General features: G+C 36.9%; 1 protein-coding gene across 1 annotated transcript in view; it reads right to left on the reverse strand.

The window, feature by feature from the left end:
- Positions 1-22,859, reverse strand: part of DGKB (diacylglycerol kinase beta) — a 708,671-nt gene that overhangs the window by 18,388 nt on the left and 667,424 nt on the right. Inside the window, exons 24-25 of the mRNA XM_028164532.2 lie at positions 18,206-18,326; positions 16,721-16,781 (exon numbers count right to left, since the gene is read on the reverse strand). Of these exons, the coding sequence (XP_028020333.2) occupies positions 16,721-16,781; positions 18,206-18,326 (182 nt within the window). The remainder of the gene's footprint in view (positions 1-16,720; positions 16,782-18,205; positions 18,327-22,859) is intronic.

Genomic DNA, 22,859 nt, shown 5'->3' on the forward strand with positions numbered 1-22,859 from the left:
CAAAAGCCCATACTGATAAACTGTGAGAAGAAACTTCTTTAATGACCCAATTTCTACTCTCAGCTGTATCCTTCATTATTTGGAGCATCACAGCATTGACCAAAAGACTTTCTCATCAACGTTAAACTATTTCATGGTAATCTAGTCAACATGTTGACATGTTACTCATAAAAAATTGCAATCCCATAATGCAATGATAATTGATATTCCTAATCATGTGCCTAAGATATTGATTAGGGAGCATAATTATTTGAATTAAATTGGAGTAGAGAGGACATAACCTGATTACTTTCCAAATTCTCCTATTTCAGATAATTGTTCCATCATTTATTCAGTTGTTCAAGCCAGAAATATGGATCATCCCTGGCATCTTCCTTTTACCTCCTATAACCAATCTATTACAAAGTCTGATCAATTTTATCCCTCAAATATTTTCTGTATCTCTTGACTTTTTTGGGGGGGTCTTTCTAGCACCACCATTCTAAGGCCTGAACAACTGCAGAAATCTCCTAACTGGTTATCTTCCCTTACAATCTATTCCCCATCTACAAGGATCTTACCACCATGCAAATCTGATCACATCACCTTCCTGCTTAAACTCTCTTTAGTTCCACCTGACTCTTAAACTAAAGCTAAAAATTCTTCCTGTGTGATTGAAGGTCCTGCAGCTCAGATTCCCATGGAATCACCTGCCTTACCCCACACCTCCTTTCCTTCTGTTCCACAGCCATCATGCCATCTTTCGAATCCTTGTACACATCATGCCCCCTCCCACCCATGTTGTTCCCTCTGCATCGAACACTCTTCCCTCTGTTATGCCTAATCATATGCTTCTCATCCCGTAGTTCTCAGGTTTATTTTGAGTTTCTTTGAAAGTCTTCTTGGATCTCCTCTGACAAGGTCAAATCTCTCTACTGTACCCTCTCTTATTACCATAGTTCCATAGTGTCACAGTTCACAGTACCATGAACCTTTCATTCACGGACCTTACATCTTTCTTGAATTTTTATATTTGTGTGATCCTTTGAGTAATGAATACCTGAAAAGAGTGCAGAGATCATGTCTTTGTTTTGTTTTCTCTCCATTATAACACTCTAGGACAAAATTCAGCACGTTTATAAAGAAGAAATTCAGTAAGAATTTGCTGAAGGAATGGAGAAATCAATCACTGATATGCCTGACTTGGATTAAATAGTTGTACTCTTATTTACTGATTTCAGAATCACATTTAATAGTAAATATCTGTTTGTTTACCCCATGAAATTGTGACAAGGATAAAGCAATGTATAAGCATACCTCCTTTTATTGCACTTCACTTTATTGTGCTTTGCAGATATTGCTTTTTTTTTTTTCCTCTCTACAAATTGAAAGCTTGTGGCAACCCTCTATCAAGCAAGTCTGTGCACACCATTTTTCCAACAGCTGTCATTCACTTCATGTATCTGTGTCACATTTTGGCAATTGTCACAATGTTTCAAGCTTTTTCATTATTATTCTATTTGCTGTGGTGATCTGTGCTCAGTTACCTCTGATGTTACTATTGTAATTGTTTTGGGGCAACATGAACTGTGCCCATATAAGGTGGCAAACTTAATAGATAAATTTTGTGTGCTTTAACTGTTCCAACGACTGGCCATTCCCCCATCTCTCTCCTGCTCCTCGGGCCTCCCTATCCCCTAAGACACAACAATATTGAAATTTGGCCAGTTAATGACCCTACAATGGCCTCTAAATGTTCAAATGAAAGGAAGAGTCACATATCTTTCACTTTAAATCAAAAGCTAGAAATGATTAAGCTTAATGAGGAAGGCATGTCAAAAGCTGAGACAAGCCAAAAGCTAGGCCTCTTGTGCAAAACAGCCAAGTTGTGAATGCAATGAAAAAGTTCTTGAAGGAAACCAAAAGTGTTACTCCAGTCAACACATGAATAATAAGAAAGCAAAACAGCCTTATTGTTGAGATGGAGAAAGTTTTAGCGGTCTGACAGAAGACAATCAGCTACAACATTCCCTTAAGCCAAAGCCTGATCCAGAGCAAGGCCCTAACTCTCCTCATTTCTATGGAGGCTGAGAGAGGTGAGGAAGCTGCAGGAGAAAAGCTTGAAGCTAGCAGAGGTTGGTTCATGAGGTTTAGGGAAAGAAGCCATCTCCATTACAAAAAAGTACAAGGTGAAGCAGCAAGTGCTGATGTAGAAGCTGCAGCAAATTATCCAGATCTAGCTAAGATAGTTAATGAAGGTAGCAATACTAAACAACAAATTTTCAATGTCGACAAAACAGCCTTACACCGGAAGATGCCATCTGGGGCTTTTATAGCTGTAGAGGAGAAGTGAACGCCTGGCTTCAAAGTTTCAAAGGACAGGCTGACTGTCCCTTGTTAGGGGCTAACGCAGCTGGTGACTTTAAGTTGAAGCCAACGCTCATTTACCATTCTGAAAATGTTAGGCCCCTTAAAAATTATGCTAAATCTACTCTGCTTGTGTTCTCTAAACAGAACAACAAAGCCTGGATGACAGCACATCTGTTTATAACATGGTTTGCAGAATAGTTTAAGCCCAGTGTTGAGACCTAATGCCCAGAAAAAAAGGTTCCTTTCAAAATATTACTGCTCATCGACAATGTACCTGGTCATCCAAGGGCTCTGATGGAGATGTACAATGAGATTACTGTTGTTTTCATGCCTGCGAACACAACATCCATTCTGCAGTCCATAGATCGAGAAGTAATGTTGACCTTCAAGTCTTATTGCTTAAGAAACACATTTTGTAAGGTTATAGCTGCCACAGATAGTGGTTCCTCTGATGGATCTGGGCAAAGTAAACTGAAAACCTTCTGGGAAGGATTTACCATTCTAGATGCCATTAAGAACATACCTGATTGATGGGAAGAGGTCAAAATATCAACATATAGGAGTTTGGAAGAAGTGGATTCAACCTTCATATATGCCTTTGAGGGGTTCGAGACTTCAGTGGAGGAAGTAACTATAGATGTGGTGAAAATAGCAAGAGAACTAGAGGAACTAGAATTAGAAATGGAGCCTGAAGAGGTGACTGAATTGCTGCAATCTCATGATAAAGCTTTCACAGATGAGGAGTAGCTTCTTAAGGATGAGCAAAGAAAATGGTTTCTTGAGATGGAATCTACTCCTGGTGAAGATTCTGTGAAGACTGTTGAAATGACAACAAAGGGCTTAGAATATTACATAAATTTAGTTGATAAAGCAGTGGCAGGGTTTGAGAGGATTGACCCCAGTTTTGAAACAAGTTCTCTTGTAGGTAGAATGCTATCAAACAGTATTGATGCTACAGAGAAATTGACTGTGAAAGGAAGAGTCCACCGATGCAGCAAACTTCATTGTTGCTTTATTTTAAGAAACTGCCAAAACCACCATAACCTTCAGCAACCACAACCCTGATCAGTCAGCAGCCATCAACATCCAGGCCAGACCCTCCTCCAGCAAGATTATGACTCACTGAAGGATCAAGTGATAGTTAGCATTTTTTAACAAGAAAGTATTTTTAAACTTAGGTTTGTACATTCTATTTTAGAAACAGTGCTATTGTATACTTAATAGACTACAGTATACTATAAACATAACTTATAGGCACTGGGAAACCAAAAAAATTCATGTGACTTGCTTTTCTGCAATATTTGCTTTATTGTAGTGGTCTGGAACTGAAACTGCAATATCTCCGAGGTATGTCTGTAATATGTTAAAATCCTCTCATTTTTTTAAAGTCTTCTCGAATAAGACATGTGCAACTGTGTTCTGACTATTCAAGGAAATAAAAAAATAAATTATTAAATTCTATTCAGTGTATTTTTGTTAAGTTTTTTTCATTCAAATTCTGATTTGAAATTGGTAACCCATCCTGGGAATATCTCTATGAAACACTGTGCTCTGTTAGTGGATAAGAAGGCTTACTCTTTAAAACTTTCAGGGCTTCCCTGGTGGCAGAGTGGTTGAGAATCTGTCTGCCAATGAAGGGGACACGGGTTCGAGCCCTGGTCTGGGAAGATCCCACATGCCACGGAGCGGCTGGGCCCGTGAGCCACAACTACTGAGCCTGCGCGTCTGGAGCCTGTGCTCCACAACAGGAGAGGCCGCGATAGTGAGAGGCCCGCGCACCGCGATGAAGAGTGGCTCCCGCTCGCCGCAACTAGAGAAAGCCCTCGCACAGAAACGAAGACCCAACACAGCCATAAATAAATACATTAATTAATTAATTAAAAAAAAATTTCAACAGTACAGTACGTTGCCTTTTGAGGAAAAGTTTAGAATATGTTAGCCATATTGTCTAATTATAATACACAAAATCAGAAGAAATGAAGAGCTAGATAAGGTCTTCCACAAGGCAGACTGTGGGAGAAAAGTCAGGCTCAGGCCTTACGATTCTACAGTTTGTAGCCACCAGAAGAGAGACCTCTAACTGCTCTGGAAAGAAATCAAATCTACATACTAGTACGATGATGCACATCAACTAAGAGACTATTAACTTTACGCATTCTAGAGAAATAGGTTCAATTTTTAACCAGATGTAAATATAAATAAAATAACTATTGGTATTCTAGAAAGCTAATGACATAATTCTGTTAAGTGCATATAATTTTATCACTTTTAGTGTGTTTAGCAGTCCTGGATCACATCAGTATAAATGCATAAGGTATTATATACTTAGTACATTTCTCATTTCAATTTTTGCCCTTTCATGTCTTTGGACATTGTGTCCACTTTGGGTTAGGAGTTCCTATCAAAGAACATATCTATGAGAGATGCTATTTTCTTTGAGCTAAACTGAAATGAACTTTTCTAAATTAAAACTGAGTAGATTAATTCAGGTTTCACAATGAAAACAAGAGAACAATGTAGGTTTATTTCATAATATTTAAATAGACTGTATTAAAGAAAAGAGCTATAAAAAGGTAAGTATAATTGTAAACATAACCTGTTTGGGATAACTTTTAAAATATAATATAGTAAGAAAAAATTCTTTAAAATATTTTTGTGTAAAATGCAATCAAATCTAATCAGTTTGGCATTAATTAAGCTCTAATAACATACTTCAGTATCTCTCCTAAGTAGTGTGATCCGTTTCCCCTTCAACCAGGTCGATTTGTGCACATTATGGTGTCATGATAATTTTAAAACATACTGAGAAAATGACAGAGCTGCAAAATTAAAATAAATGATTAATGGTATTTTTTTTTCATGTTTTGTACTAATAGGTATTACTGAGTCTTTAAATTAATAGAGCTGTCAAGCTCATGGGTGTTAACAGATCCAGCAATGAACCAAAATGGAAATTATATATTCCAAAGACACCTAAAGATGACACTTTGGAATATTTTAAATTTTAATTAGTAGGTGCAATTGTTTTGTTCCCTGTAACCACTGCAAATTAATTGGAAATTAGTCACAACCAATCCTTTTTTTTAACAGTCTGAGATGAAGAGATTGGTGCTTTGCACCTTAACATTCCTGTTTGGGGGCCAGAAAGCGCATATGCAGTAAATTGCATTGTCAATTACAAAAAAAAAAAAAAAAAAACAACAACCCAACTGTTGTGAAATTAGGAAAAAATTATGCACAGGTAAACAAAACTAATTAATGCATAAGTAACAGGGGAATGGAACACACAAACTAATGCCACTAAACACTAACGTGCCAGTCTTTGGGGAAAAAAGGCTTAGAAATGCAAAATTATGTAAGAGTATTTACCAATGAAGTCTTAGGTAACAGGACGCTTTTACTTTATGTTTCATTTAACTGCTTTTGGAGTCTCACTACCACTCACACCTTAAAAACTATACCCACCAGAACAGCAATCTGATTATCCAAATATGTCTCAAGATGACAGAAGACTGTTAGTTAATTTTCTGTTCCTCAAAATGTCAAGATTTAGACTCATGGAATAACAAATGGCAGTATTTTCTTAAGATTTATCCTTATTTTGTATTTAAATATTAGGCAAAATGCAATTTCCAGGCATATCAAGAAAATACTCACTGTCTACACCTACCTATTAACAATTTTCCTACTGATAATTTATGGGTTACTCTTTTTCTTTTATCACTAAAAATACATGTTACCTTGCCTGCTTTTTTCCCCCTCTAAAGTAAGCCATCAAAGCGGCTTATGATTCTTTAAAAATGATGTGTCTGTCATCCACAGGCGCCATGACATTTCTGGAGGCCAACCATAAAAGGCCAAAAAGTGGGCAGTGTCCAATTCCTGGAAATCCCCACCCCTTCCCCAAAATAGTTGGAATAATCCTCCTACTCCTTAGCCTAAGAAATTACCCAGCCCATAAAAACTAACCACCCCATATTTCAGGGCTGCTCTCGCCTTTTGAGACAGACCGCATTCTGTCTGTGGAATTTGTATCTCTCTAAATAAATCTACTTCTTACCTAAAAAAAAAAAAGAGTGCCAATTTTCTCTGATTTCAATGGCTTAAGCAAGTACTACTAGTTCAATGGTATAAGTTACTTTGAAAATGCAACAATAACTCAATAGGAATTTCTTATTAATTTATTAATAAATATCTATTGAGGGTTAAAAAATATGGTGTGTCTGCAAAGGCAGCAAGTGTCATGTTTCAATAGCTGTGTAACTTTTAATGAGAAAATAATATTCTTATAAAATTTTCAAAATAAGACTAATTTCCAGGAAATCAACCTGTTACATTAGCTATTATTTAATATTATTTAAACTTAATAGACTTAATGCAAGGGTCTTGGGAGATTCAAGAGTTAGGTAACCTGCAGGTTTCATGCACTATTCTATTCTGCATGAGTTTTAATATAATTTTCCTTTTAGATAATTACTAAAGAAGTTAAATATTATGGTGAAATGATATCTTTTTCCAGTACGAGTTTATCTGTGATTATAGGAAAACAGTAAAAGTCACCGCTACATTTTCTATAGTACTTTGGTTAAATCTCAAATAGATGTCAAGTATTATCCCAACATAAAGTAACATGAGTTTAACTATCTTTTTCCTGTATGATTCAGGATAACAAGAAAGTCTAAACAATGAAAAAGAAGAAAATTCAGGTGCATTATAAAATATAACAATACTTAATATACACCACAAAATAATTAATACTTTCTCAGTGTTGATACATGTGATGCAAAGTAATTTTCAACAACCCTTCAATACTCTCTTGTGAGTTGTAGGTAGCTGGTTTTAGGAATAAGGAAATAGTTCCAAGATTAAGTAATTCTCTGAAGTCCAGAAGTCACTGATACAACAAATATGAGACACTGGATTCTGGCCTTTATTTCTGTTTTCTACCCATTGGGGTCTAGTTATTTTGCACAGTACTATTACTAAGCAGTTTTTTCCTCCCCTTCACATAGAAATCCCATAAAACACTGTTTTCAAGGAGTGAAAAATATTTTTAACCTCAGACTACTTTGAATTGCTGCTAATGGGCTAGAGAAGTGGACCATTTTAGTTGTGGATGCCAGCTTGCTCAAACTAACTTCTAAAATATTAAAACCTAGAATGGGTTTCAAATAAAAAGCTGACATACAGAAGCTGTAATAAAATGGTTGAGATTCTATAATTAAAGAGTGGTAAGGTTTTGTAATTTCTAACCTGTTTTCAGTTCCCAGGTCTGTGATCAGTTAATCCAGATAGTAGGTATAAGGAGACCCACCTGCCATAAAGATAAGCAAATTCTAGCTATTTTCCTACTTCTTAAATTTCCCATTCTCCCCATAAATCTTTTAATGTTCTGTTTATATTTAGGACTTAGTAGCTTCTTTTCAGGAAACATTGTTCTAGCCACAATTTGCCTTTAAAAGTATTTACTGTATCTTTAGTAATCAAGAGAGATGTAAGCATATAAACTATGGAAACAAGTAATCTGTCTGATATCCTTGTACTTCCTAATATAATATCATGTGAAATTCTCATTCAAATGGTATTCGCAAGCAGCAAGAATTTTCATGATATTCAGCTTTACAAGTGAGTTGAAAGGGCTGTTAAAACAATCTCTTTCTTAAAATTGCTTAATTTGCTTCTCAACTGTAAGTGCCCTATGCTTGGTTTGCTGTGGTTAGAGCTGCCCGAGAAAGTCTCACTGCCTGGCTGCCTGTTTTACACTCACTGCTATGCATCACAGAAAATGTCAGAGACCTTGTATTTTCTTCTCTCTCAACTTTTTATCCTTAGGCAAATAAGCCTAATGAACTGATGACAGGTTTGGGAGTAGAAAAACAAGTTAGAAACAGTCCCAGTTTTATAACTCTTTGCTTCATGACCTTGAACGTTCACCTAACCTCACCTCCACAGTCTAAAAGCCTCCCATATAATCACATAACTTACTTGCAATACTCTTAAAATGTTTGCCTACAGACAAAGTAATCTAAAAAAAACATCTCGTGTGGTCATCCACATCATTACTGCCTAGAGAAATACATAAAACTTAACTTTATCTTTATAGGTGAGTAGAGAATCTCTGCCTTTTTGGTCAATTATTTTCACTCAAATAACAAGGTAAATGTAGTCTCAACTGCCTAAGTGCAGGACACAAAAATGGGAAAAAATTAATGAAGTTTCCTCAAAATGGATAAGATTTATAATTCAAGGTTTAGAGCAGTTCTCAGACTTATTTAGAATTTCTGCAAAATATATGTAAATGGGGACTGTACTGTGAAATCTGTAAGTTGGCAGATAAGGACTTCTGGCTAATAATATACCAATCTGATGGGGACTATTCATGCAGATCTCAAAATGGCCATATACAAAATCTAAGGAGAGTGGTGGTGTTTTCAGTTCTAGTCAAGAAGAAGTAAGCACACGCTACCCTGTCTCTCCCGCTGAAGGGCACTGCCAACCCTGCACAGAATGCACGGAGCAGCTAACTGAGGATTGGTGAAAAGCAAGTGACAGCACGTAGATTGGGGAAGGAAACCAGAGCATGAAGTACCACTGAGCCAGTGATGACCTTCCTGTTTTTTCTCCCTTCCCATATTCCCCAGTCTGGAATTAAAGGCAGCTCAAAACCTGGAACGGTACACCAAGTACAGATGGAAAGCTCCAAGAGAAGCCCGGTGTTTCTGGGGCAGGAGATGAAGGACATACAGGGAGAGGTCAGAGAGGGTGAGAGAAGTATCTTGTGTCATCTCCCCCTCCCCCCGCCACCCCAATCTCTCCCATCCCGGTCCCCTGGCAATTCCATAGCAGTGGCAGGTGCCTACAACTCCACTGAAGGAAAGCCCTTCTCTCTGGTCAGTGAAACTACGGTCCCAAAAGCATGGGCAAATACCTGCTGATTTTTTTCTCTCTTCATCCCCTTACCACAGGGCCCTGGAAGCAGATGCTATATGAAGAAGTACATGGTAGTTCAGAGAAATGAAAGCCTTCTGTTTCTAGTCAGAGGAGCCCTGGGAGTCAAAAAACATCAGGGAGATCCTAGAGTGGAGAGGGCCTCAAAAAGACTCTCTCTTAAAAGTTGTATGTGATCTCCTGAGTTTACCCCTGAGCAGTGTATGCACAGATTTGACCTTATGAAGCATACTGACAATGTAGAGAACTGAATTAGGGGGTAGACCACCACCCAGGTTCCAGATAAGCCTGTGGATCTTGTACATGTAGCATAAATCTAAATAACACTGCAAAAACTTTGAAAATTGAACTGACATTAGAACCACAGCTCACAGGCAGCAGATCCGGATTTGTGGCCTGAAACTAACTGGGTCAGCTACCTGCTAAAATAGCAACAACAATAACAAATCAACATTCCCCACAAGAATTAAACAACACCTAGAGTCTAATAACATGCTTGTATCATTTTTTAGGATACAATCCAACATTTTTCAATACATGATGATCCAGGAAAAATCTCAAAAACTCCCAAGTGGCAAGACAGCCAGTGATGCAACCTCTGAGATGATAAAAGTGTTGGAATTACCAGACAAGAAATTTACAGCGGCAACTATAACCATGCTCCAAGAAGTAATGGCACACACTCTTGAAATGAAAGGTAAGATAGAGACGGTCAGCTGAGAAATAGAGGATATGAAAAAAAAAAAAAAAAAAAGGAACCAACTGAAAATTTTACAATGGAAAAACTCAACGACCAAAATAAAAGTTAACTGCATGGGCTCAAGAACAGCATGGAGACAAGAGAGGAAAAAGTCAGCGAGCTTGACTATAGATGAATAGATATTATCCAATATGAGCAATAGAAAGAACAAAGAGGAAAGAAAAAATTAACTGAGACTCAGATATTGGGATACTACAGAAATATCTAAAACATGTCATCAGAGTTTAGAAGGAAAGGAGAAAGACTGTGGTGCTTAAATCAGTATTTGAAGAAATAATGGCTGAAAACTTCCCAACTGGGCAAAAGACATAAACCTACAGATTCATGAAGTTCAGAGAAACTAAAACAGAATAAGCTTAAAGAAATCCATGCCCACTCATCAAAATCAAAGTACTGAAAAGTAAAGACAGAGGGAAACATTCCTGAAAGCAGCCTGAGAAAAATGATGCATTACATATTGCAGAGCAATGATTGACATGTGGACTTCGCATCCGAAACCTTATTATGTAAAAGACACTATGTGAGCTATGATGAAGAATTAAGGATGAAATCATAAAATGTTTACAATTAAGTCAGAAGAGCTGGACACATACATGCACTGCTGAAATACAAAGCTGTGCATTGGGATGGCATTAAGAAGATATTAACAGAGAGTCACAGGAGTACAAAGGATCAGGCAGTTATTTCACACAGATGGGGAGTTAAGAGGTTTCGTGAGGAAATTGTTGCTAAGCTTGGCATTGAAGGAAGGGATTTTATTTTATTTTTAGTATATATGTATTTATATCCCATCACTTTCCAGAAAGATTTTGAAGTAACTTATAAAAATATATATATATCCCAACAGCACAGGATAATTAATTCAGGCAAAATAATAAACCGTAGGTAAGATTAAATGAAAGAAATGCAAACCATGGGTCCTACAGAACTGCTGGAAGAAACCACAGATTTCCTGGGAGCCTGCTTGAAGGCCAGAAAAATGTGTCTATTTCTAAACCACAAAATAGGGGATGGAGATTGCAGGTACATAATTAAGCAGTATGAGTAGAAAGCCTTTGGAGAGTGGTCCCTATGAAGCATGGCTGGCTGATGGAAGCCTTGGGAGAATGATTTAACGCCATGACAAGGATATTGAACTCTATGCTGTGTGAAATGAGGAGGCAATGAACTTTGAGATCAGGGAGTTGGCTGATCATAGTTATGTTGTTCAGTAGTAATTCTGGCAATGTGATGGATGGCTTTGGCTATACTGGGAAGGAAAATATAATGTATTAAGTAAAGAGAAAAAATGTAAATAAGGTGAAAAAGAACTGAATTCTGTTATAACTGATAGAGTTGTAACTGATTACGAGTACAAGCCACTGAGTGAGGCAACAAAGCATCATAATTAAGGGAAAAGGCATCAGAGCCCACTGACTACCTCTAAGTGTGTGGCCTTGGTCAAGATGCTTGGCTTATCTGCTTCAAGGTTGTTTTTTTTTTTAATTTATGATATGGGAGTTATAATAACTTTACTGACTTCTTAGGGTTGTTTTGAGGATTAAATAAAAATAAATATGAATATACAGAGCAGAAACTGGTATATCATGAATGATGCTAAATATTGTTAAGCATTATTACCATGGTTTCTTCCAAACATCTCAACAACATCTCAGTGTTTTGTAAATTCAGTTAGCCTTCATCTACATATCACTAAATTCCTGGGACTGGAAAATCTTACATTTATAAAATGTTTATTTTCTATCTTAATGTCCTGAGATTAAATTGTATTTCAGCAAATGATTTAAGATTAAATAACACTTTAAAATTACGATTATTTTAAATAATTACAACAAACACATAAGTAAAAATTTAATAGGCCCTGAAACACTGTTCCTCTTTTTAAAGAGCTTACATTTTAAAGCTGTGCTGAATATATTCTCTTTGCAAAAACGAGTGTCAAAATGAAGATAAACTCCAAGTAACTGCAGTGTCTAGGGCCATGGGAAAATGATCCAGCCTTCCTAAGAGAGGGTACGAGCAAAAGCTAGGCAACTAGCCGATGTCTGAGTCAACTAGAAGCTAGAACCAGAGAAGGAAAGTGGCATGCAAGTCAGAAAGCAGCATCTTATAGAATGGTCCACTCAGTGGAAATGGGGACTGAAGGAGGCAGTGGCTCTTAGGGCACTAAACGACCAAGTATCTGTCCCAAGAATACTAGGGATCACACTTAAAGCAGTAAGACTACCAGGCCTGGCGGGGATTGGCTAATTACCAGCTCAGGGCTGAGTTGAGTGTTGAAGGTATTTAATACTAGAGGCTGAGACTGGGCAAGTGGGTCAGAGTCCTGAGAAGCATTATACCAAGGAAGGTATTTAAAACAGGCAAAGAGAGACCAAAACACATGTAAATGCCTTCCAGAAGTTGCCTTGACTTCAGCTATCACTTTCATATTTTACCTGTGGTCATTTCACCATTTAGCTTATGATCTGTTCATGACTTCCCTCCCATTCTCTACCACATGGAAGAAAGTTTCAGGAATCTTTTCTGACTTAATCATAGACAAAGCACCCAGAGTGATATTGCATTACAACCTGTTTGGCATTACTTTTCATAAAAGTAACACAGGTAACAACTAGTACATGACTATTTCAATGTATTAACAGAATGTAGCCTATACAATGTGTAAAATGAATACATAATTGATAATGCAGAGGGAAGTGGCCCAAAAGTTTAATCGTCCTATTTCAGGAAACAGAGAGATTAAATCTTTTAATGTTGAGAAAGTATTTCTTCTCCGATACATTCAAAATTCTTTGCTTTGAGAATGTAATGAATAAAGATAACTCAAAATAACTTTTACATGTATGTATATATGAAAAATATGTGAATGAATTGCTAGCCAACCTACATTATGTTCAGTGAAAGATTTAGTAGAAAGCATTTTTAAAAATTATTATACTACCCCAAGAATTATTTAAGAAACTCACAAATTCAAAATGCACATGGTGTTGGCAGCCTAATGATGTGCGAGGCACAGTGCTATGCTCTGCAGGTACAGGGATGACTAAAATCATAGTGCCTGACCTTAATAAGCTTACGTCTACCCAGAAGCTAGTCAGAAAAGCCGATAACTTCAATTTAACGTAGTTAGTTCTTTGATAAAGCTATGAAGCACTGGGGCTGAGCTTTTAGACTAGCTGGGGTCAGGGACGGGATAGAGTGAAGGGAGGGGTGATATTCAAAACAGAATTTATGGAGGAGTGGCAGCATGAAATGAGTCTCAAAAGATGAGTTGTGTAACTCAACTAAAGAAGGAGAAAGGTTTATTTGGGCAAGAGGAAAGTATATGAAAATATGAAAAAGATGTAAGCGATGATAGCAGTGAAACAGGAAGCCCGATTCAAACTATATTTTATCAGAAAGTAATTAAATGTTTTAATTGGAAGAGTGTCGTGGTGAGATTAGCATTTTATAGTGATCATTTTGGTAGAAGAGTGAAGGATGGATCTAAATAGAAAAAAAAAAAATGGGGATGGGGAAAGATTGATGTGGCTATTGCTGAGAGAGAGGAGAAATGAAATGGGCCAAATCTAGGACAGTGGTGGTAGGGATTAAAAGAAAAGAGTCCAGAAATATGACATATTATCAAGTGGGCACAGTTAGTGAATTTTAGGGTATGGAGAGAAGTATAGGATGACTCTCAGATTTCTAGCTTAGGAAACACTGGGCTCCACTAACTCAATATGGTAAAGGGAGGAGCAGGAATTTTGGAATGTAAGAAAAAGTCATTATATGGTGGGTGGGGAGGAGATGGAAGGAGGTACATGATGCGTTCATTTTGGTTACACTGAATTTGAGGCTTAGTATGGTCACTCCTCACTTAATGAAACTTTACTAGACACCCATCACTCAGAATAAATTGGGGTGGGAGGGCTGGGTGTGCAGATACAAAATGAAATCCGACCTAGTGTATGACCTCACATATATTACTGCTCTTCCTTGTCTCCTCCCTAAGCGGCTCAGTTTTTTCTCCCCACAATGGGAACATATGGACAACAGAGTCAGTATGTTCGAAGTGGTCAGGAGGAAGGAATGGGGAGGAAGATAGGAAGGGGAATAGAGTTAGGCTCTGGAGTCCACCCTAAAGAAAGGCTCTTCATGAACTGTTTCAATATAATGTCTTCTAGAATTAATTGTGTCTTTAGTTTGTTATGCTTATTAACATTGCTAATTGTTAAATGGTTAAAATCCATTCTCTGTTAACTCAGTGACTATTACAAAACTGTGAACAGAGGAGTACCTAACAAGATTCTGCTGACTACTTTATAGTGAGATAATTGAAAAGGTCATAAAAATAATTACAACATGTGAAGAGACAGTTTTAAGCTTTTTGGTTTTTGTTTTTCCTGGTAATTGGAATTTAGGATTAGTGAAATTTGTAAGTAAATATTACCTTAATTTTTTTTCAATTACTTTTTTGTGATAAAATATATGTAACATAGAATTTACCATTTTAACCATTTTTAAGTATACAGTTCAATGGCATAAGTACATTCACACTGTCGTGCAACCATCAACACACCTATCTTCAGAATTTATATTACTCTGATTCTTAAACAAATATTAATTGATGTAAGAATCAAGACCCACTTATCACATGCTTTTCTATTTTATATATTCCACTTAAAGAAAAGCAGAACTTCTGCTGTGCTCTAAAATTATATCTAGAGCAATTTCTTCATAAATTGAGTATCAGCTTATGGATATTTAAATTCAGCGAAGAATTTTAACATTCTACCATTTTTATGTTCTGTAAGAGAAACGTGTTATTCAGTTGAAGCAAAGAACACTCTTAAGTTCAACCATACCAACGCTATGAATACTAAATATTCTCTTTAGTTAAAGTGAAATTTAAAGTTCAGATCTCCATGTGGTTCTAGGAAAAGAAGAGTATGCCAGAATGTGAAATAACAATAATGAGCCATAGTCTAGTACAGTTCTTGGTCCACTGTGTTGACTGCAATAAATGTTTTAAATGAATAAGAGAGTTTACATGGAGAGAAAACTAAATAGTCGTTATATAAAAATTATTAATTTCACAATTGTTTAGATCATGATAATTAATAGGTGAAATGAATATCCTGTTACTCGCTGAGAGAAAAGTTAACGAAAGAGTCATCAGAAGAGCTTGTGTGAAATAAACTACAAGTATTATAATGCACTAATTACGTTTTAATAGATACAGACTTTTTAAAGCTAGGGAGAGGCAGTAAGTGATTTATCAAAGGTCATACTCTGGAGCGGAGGGTCACAGGGATGGCCTGGGGCCTTCTCAGGTGGAGATCCAGGGTGGGGAGTAGCCATGAAGAGTGCAGACAGTGGAGTCAGGCTATCTGCGTTTCAAGTTCTACCCTGCCACTTACAATCTGGTTGGAATCAGGCAAACTATTTAACCTTTGTCTGCCTTTATCCACAAAATGAAGCTTATTATAGGATTTCTGTGAGAATTAAATTTGTCAATACAGGTCAAAGTGTCTCAAACTATGTGGCACAAACTAAAAGCTTAATAAATGTTCAATATTTTTATTGCCATGAATCCTTCTTGATTTAAAACATGGCACAGGGATTAAATTTCCCTTCTCCCTAAGAAGAGTGTTTAAATCTTTCAATAGTTTCCTATTGCACTTAGAATCAGATGCTAATTCTTTACCATCATTTTTCCTACTTGATCTGTCCCCTGCCCATCTTTTCTACTTTACCTCTTACACTCTCACCCAACCTCTAAAAACTTTGGTTCCATCATCCTTCTTACTGTTTAACATACTGAGCTTTTGACCCTTCTTTCAAAAAGGCCTCCCAGACTCACTCATCTAAAGTAGTACTCTTCATACTCCACCCAGTTCCTCTCTGTCATTTTTCATAACTCTAGTAATCAAAAGTTATATTGATTATGCATCTGTTTGTTTATATTCATTAATTTATTTAATCTCCTATTATCAGAATGTAAGTTCCTTGAGGACAATTATATTATGGAATACATTCTATTCCATGTTCTATTATTCCAATGTTTTATTATTGATCAGGTTTCTATTCTTAGTGCCAAGAGAAGTGCCTAGCATATTACTGAAATGCAATAAAATGTTCACTATACAAATGAAATTTAGGGAGATCTAAATGTCTGAGTTAAATAATATCTCGTTATGCAGAGAACAACTACAATGGCAGCTTTTCTATAGAGAAGGAAGACCTCAAATCCCCAAATGGAGGCAAAAGAACAGATGGGTAATAAATTCAGGGAGAATTATGTTTGAAGATAGCATAAATATTTTTCTTATAAGGCGTTCTGAAATAAGTACAAGAAAGGTTAAGAGAAACTTTATCAATTTTGTTTAGTTCCAGAGTTTATAATTGATCTACGGTATCCAAAGATTATACTTTCACTAACACAAACATTCAAATGCTAATCATTGCCAAGGGCATATAATGCCTAAAACCTGAACGCATTGGCTCTGTCACATTAAAAAAAAAAAAAAAAAAAAAAAGGTACTGGGTGATAGGTCCAAAGCTTAGGTATTGTGATTATTTACTTATAGGAGTATGTGATTAGTTAGTTATGGGAATATATAGTATCTGGGAAGCAAAATTGAAAGTGACATAGCATTTTAATTACTCTGTACTCACAGTGCATGGGGTCTGCATCCATGGTTCCCCATCGATCTGCATTGGCAGAGACTTGCTAGTCCTGGGGAAAAATATTTCATTTTAAGTTTAACATGGAAATACTTGATACAACAGACTATATGACCCATAAAAAATTATGAGACCAGGGAATGCAAATATGGTAATAGCTGGGCTCTGCTCTCAAGTTATCTCTTTGAAAGGAACTTCAACTTTTTTTTTTTTTGCCACACCACGTGGCATGTGGGATCTTAGTTCCCCAACCAGGGATCAAACCCGCACCCCCTGCATCGGAAGATCGGAGTCTTAACCACTGGACCACCAGGGAAGTCCTGGAACTTCAACTCTTGATATTAATGAATACTTTGAAAGGTATCTTAGTTACAGGAATGTTAAGAGCTTCCTGGTAACTGTCGTGATATAAACAAAAATTCTGGATGCCAAAAGACAAATGTAGGGTTTATGTTTAATGCCACGATCAGAATTCCTACAGCCAAAAGGGCCTCCCTTGTTTTCATGCAAACCCACATTGTAAACATGGAGAAAAAGTGTTTGACACCTCAGATTTTCCAGTATCAACTTTCATATATATAACACCAATTATATCTGTGCTATAATCTGTGGTTTCACGTTAGGGTAAAAATAGACCTTTTCTCTACAGGTAAAATTTTGAAAAAATGTTTTTTTTAAAGATTTAGGGCTTCCCTGGTGGCGCAGTGGTTGAGAATCTGCCTGCTAATGCAGGAGACACGGGTTCGAGCCCTGGTCTGGGAAGATCCCACATGCCACGGAGCAGCTGGGCCCGTGAGCCACAGCTGCTGAGCCTGCGCGTCTGGAGCCTGTGCCCCGCAACGGGAGGGGCCGCGATAGTGAAAGGCCCGCGCACCGCGATGAAGAGCGGTCCCCGCACCACGATGAAGAGTGGCCCCCACTTGCCGCAACTAGAGAAAGCCCTCGCACGAACCGAAGACCCAGCACAGCCAAAAATAAATAAATAAATAAATAAATAAATAAATAAAATTAAAAAAAAAAAAAAAGATTTAAATGTAATACACATATAAAATCCTACTTTATAATAATACATTATTTAATTTATAGAAGCAATGGTAGACTTTAGTCCATGAAAGAATGTAAGTTAATGGTGCGTCAACAGTGTTTTCACTGGGTAATTTGCCCAGTAGATATTTTTGATGCTTCAGTAAATTAAACTGAGTGTGAGCCAGATTAGAGGGGGTAGAATTTGTATGTTAGAATTGTATCCACGGTCTCAACAAAAGAGAATCAAATTCCAATGGACATGGTAAGTAATAGTGAACCAAAACTTTGTAAATAGTGTCCATTTTCATTATTTTGAAATATATCAGCATTAATCACCAATAACTTGAGGCACAGATAAAACAAACATGGTTATCAGAGTCTTGTATGGCTTTAATTAATTTGTAGTTGTGCCATGTCAACCTCCTTTCTCAATTATAGAGAAAGAGCTACCTGATGACCACAGAGGAGCACTGAGCCAGCCGCCGCCCAGCACTTTTCAGTCCTGTGTATATTTGCCCCATCTCCATGGCTCCTTCCAAGCCAACCACCTCCAGCAGCTGATCACTCAGATCTGAAAGAAAACAGAAACCTTGTAAATTACAGTGCCTATGCACATGTGCACAATTTCATGTCATTGGGTGTTATGGAAATGAAAAATGAAAGCTACTTCACAAAGAAAGCTTCTCTGTCTTGGATACTCTACTAAAAGTAACGAAAAGATGGCCTACTTTTGAAACTCTCAGTTTAACCAGACCCTGAGGTGCTGTGGAAAAAGATGTGCTGTCAGCTTATTCTAAAACAGAACGGGAAGAATGGATTCTGAGCCAAATAATGCCAAAAAATATACCAGTAGTTTTTAACATCAACAAACTTAACGTTATTCCACATGTATATATGGAACATTTTACATCCCACATCAGACATTTGGCAGCAAATACACATTTCAATACTATAAATAAAGTATGAGGATATGCTGTCAAACATGATTTTGTTAAATTACTCGAAAAAAAGACCTTAGAGATCATGGAATTAAAGTTTCTCAACTTAAAGATAAGACTTGAGGCCCTAAATCATTGAGTGAATTGTCCAAAGTCTTAAGTAAACTTGAGCAGGATGTCAAGTTTTTCTTGAACTTGAAAACAGAAATTTTTTTTTTTTAATGATAAGGAATGTGCTACCACATTCTACTTGGGAGTAGGTTAGATAATTAGCACAATACAATCATAATTTTTTTTTTTTTACCAGAGGACAGTAAAAAGAGGCTAATAGCATTACATATTGCTTGTCGAGTGTTTCCTAAGTGCCTGTCACTGGACTAGTCACTCTCTGTATATCACCTCCCTTGCTCCCCCCGCAAAACCAGTTGAAGACAAATATGATTATTAGAATTTACAGATAGAGAAGCTAAAAATTAGAGAAGCTAATTTATTCATATTAACATACATAGGAAGTGACAGAGCCAAAATTTGAATCCAATCACTCTGAGGCATAACCACAATGCTGTATTTGATAAACGAGCCACACCAAAGAGAGATACTTTTAAAACTTATAGAAATATTTCTTATTTCGGGAGTAAGAGTGTTCTGTGTGAGCTCCAAAGTCCCTTTTCAACCTGAAGACTTTCACTCAGCGGGAAAGCAGAGCAAGTACTCACGTCAGTAAACGCCGACAGAGCGCAGTCTCAGCACACAGCCCGTTCGCTTCCTTATTTGGCTCAGAACGCCTGAACCTTTGATTTGAAGGTAAAATTCTAGGTGCACATATATGGTCCTTTTCTATACTGATATTTTCACGTAATCCCATGTATTTTCAAATGTCAATAAATTGTTTAATATTGTTTTAGTAGCAACAAAAGCTGGAGGGGGTGGCATAGAGTGGCATAGGGTAGGGCATGATGATTATACAGATAGCCATGTAATAGCTAGTCGTAGCTGAGGGTGCACTTGAAGAAAAACCAGCATGTGTGTGTTGTATGTACTCCATTTTGTACAGAAAGCCCTCATTCCCCGCTAATGAATCCATTTTAGCACGAAGTTCAGAAAAATAAACGATATATTTTCAGCGTTGTTCAGATGCGTGGTGAACAGCACTTTGAAATCTCAAAGTTTGCTAGGCCCATGATCTTTGGCAAATTTTATATAGGCCCTGAAAACAAAAAGTGTAACCAATCCACTGTATGTTTTTTGAAGAGAACTGATTTTAGAAAAACTATTATTTTTTAAACTTTAAGATCTAGCTGCAGCATGAGATTTCTTCACGTGGACACGATCAGCCAGCTACCAGATCAAATGTTAACAAGTCCTAATAACCGAGAACATTCACCTTGCTGTTCTAAACCCTATTTAGACTTATTTCTCATGGAACTTATTCTGTGTTTCTAGTTTTAATTTATGTTGCCAAGAACAGATGGACAAGGAATGGAAACATATTCTTTCAGCTGTAGCCGGCACTAAAATGTGCTTGGCTCTATAGCCTGGGTGTTAATATACGCATTTTTTAGATACATGTCAACCGGCAAACTGCACTGTGGCAAGCGCTAAAACCCCAGATGTGTGTCTGGTGATATTTATAAAACAACAACCACCACAAAAGTGAAGTTCATATTTAGTATTACATATCTTCCACTGCTTGATTCTTAAATAGGTGAAATGTTATGCTGATTTCTGTAAGGATCTGGGTGATGGAAACTATTCTACAAGAAACGAAATACTTTCTCACAAGAGAGTTAATCTGTATAAGCCCTAACTTCTCCATGAATCACAGGGATTGTCTACACCCACACCATATTGCTACTGTCTACCACCCTCCTTCTGATTTTTTTCTTTCTTTTAATTTGTCTTTGTTTTTCTCCCTGCAAAAATGCCATGAAAATCAATTCTACCATTAATAATTGGTAATGAAGACATTTCTTACAGATTTAGAAGACCTAGGCTTTCAAACTTTCATGTTCCTGCTAACACAAAGAACTGTAGAGAAATGGTGGTCTATTTACTAGCTCTGGTCAAAGTAAATAAATACCATATTCCTTCTAATTAAGTGTTCAGAAAAAAAAAGAAATTCTAATTTGTGCTGCATAAATTTGCTCCCATAAACACTTCGACATTTTTTTATACAGAAGCCTGCAATGTCTGTGTACAATTGCTGCCTCTTACATATTGTCTTTGAGGTCGGGGTCCTGACTGATTTCAGACAAAGATAATTTCTATACAATTTTGAATTCTGTTTCTACATGTGGTATCATCTAGAAACATCAAACTTCCTCACGTCACATTCTAGCTAAAATTTACTTTAAGTGCAGGTCCCTTAGGATGTCATAACCAACCAGATTCACCTCCTGAATTGGTCTGCTACCTGGCTATTGCTTTCATACTTAAAAGTAGGAGTAGTGAACTACAGCCCATGAACCGAATCCAGCCCACTGCCTGTTTTTGTATGGCTTGCAAGTTAAGAATGGTTTTTACATGTTTACAGATAGAAAAAAATTTTTAAATGACATATTGTGACATCTGAAGATACATTAAATTCAAATGTCACCAATCACAAATTAGTTTTTATTGGGACACAGCCACTCATTCGTTTAGGTTTTGTCTATGTCTGCTTTCACACTACAATGGCGGAAGAGAGTGGCTGCAGCAGAAATCACATGGCCCAGAAAACCTGCAATATTTATTATTTGGACCTTTAGAGAGAAAGTGCCAAACTCTGCCTAAGAGAAACATTAACTATTTTGCGCTACTGACTTTTTCACTTTAGTACTGCCACTATAAATCCTAATGGCATCACAGTGGCCTGAAAGACATAATGTCCGAGCACTCATTCCTCAGTGTGTGTATTGGTGCGTAAAAGAGCTGCTCTCAACCACGGCATCTCACCACACTCATGTACTGTGAGGTTTCATATCATCAGTTTGTTATCAATCGTGTAATACCGAAGTTTCTAAGTAACTTGGTTACAAAAGAAACTAGAGCAGCTTAACATTCAGCATTATGCTCAGTCATTGCATCTGGTTGGCTTTCTTGTGTGTGAAAGAAGAATCACAGGTAGGAAGGCAGAAGTTGCATCTGGGCCAGGAGATGCAGGTGAGAGCTCCCCCTGGGGGAGTCATCCGCTGAGCACTGAGAAAGCCTGACCTCCTGATATTGGGAAGTGTGTCTATTCCAAGGAAGACAGTGCTTTTGATCAATTAATGATATGAGATATACTTCTGAAGGGGAAAAATAGTACGTTTCTGAAAGAGTTAGCATATCTTTCCAAATTGCTCCAGGGGTACAACAGAGGCAAGAGAATCTGCCAAATTTGGTATTTTCATACTTAAAATAGAGAGTCTAGAAGAGGTACTTCAGAGGGAAGAAACTTAATGAAATAACCAAAACTGGCATACAGTAGAGCAAGATTCTTAACACGGGGAAGTGACTCTGAATGCAGAAGAATAACTTTTTCACTAACATGTAATTGAAATTAAGCACTTCTTTCAATTATAAATTTAGGCAATAAACCACAGTCATAGTAGAAATATCTCTGACTTTGTCACTGACCGATATCATAGATATTTCCATATCACATTACAGTTGTTGCAATATTTCAAAATTCTATTTATACTAATCTTTACTGACACCTTAATAATTATTGAGCCCCTCCTAGATTTCTACAGGTAATTTATTAATATGGGAAAAGAATCTAAAAAAGAGTGGATATATGCGTATGTATAACTGATTCACTTTGCTGTATACCACTGTAAATCAACTATACTCCAATAAAAATATTTTGAAAAGAAGCACATATATTACTAAATCAAAACCTTAACAACATTTCAATATAATTGATTTCCTTTGTAATCCTGCATATTTTTTTGTGAATTTTAAAACATTACTCTGAGAAGAGTCAGTAGATTTCACCAGACTGGCAAAGAGGACCGCAACTCAAAAATGATAAGAAACTCCACTTTAGAGTTTAATTTGCCTTATGACTTTGGATATCTTTTCCTGAACATTGTAAGTGCTGCATTAGTGTTACACAGGGAATCAGGGGTATGAACGTAAAATCTGAAAGGCACGGGTGCAGTATAGATTTGAGAACACAGGAGCAGAACAGCTAATAAATGGAT

The sequence above is a fragment of the Balaenoptera acutorostrata genome, chromosome 7, assembly GCF_949987535.1.
Source record: "Balaenoptera acutorostrata chromosome 7, mBalAcu1.1, whole genome shotgun sequence".
NCBI classification, from domain to species: domain Eukaryota; kingdom Metazoa; phylum Chordata; class Mammalia; order Artiodactyla; family Balaenopteridae; genus Balaenoptera; species Balaenoptera acutorostrata.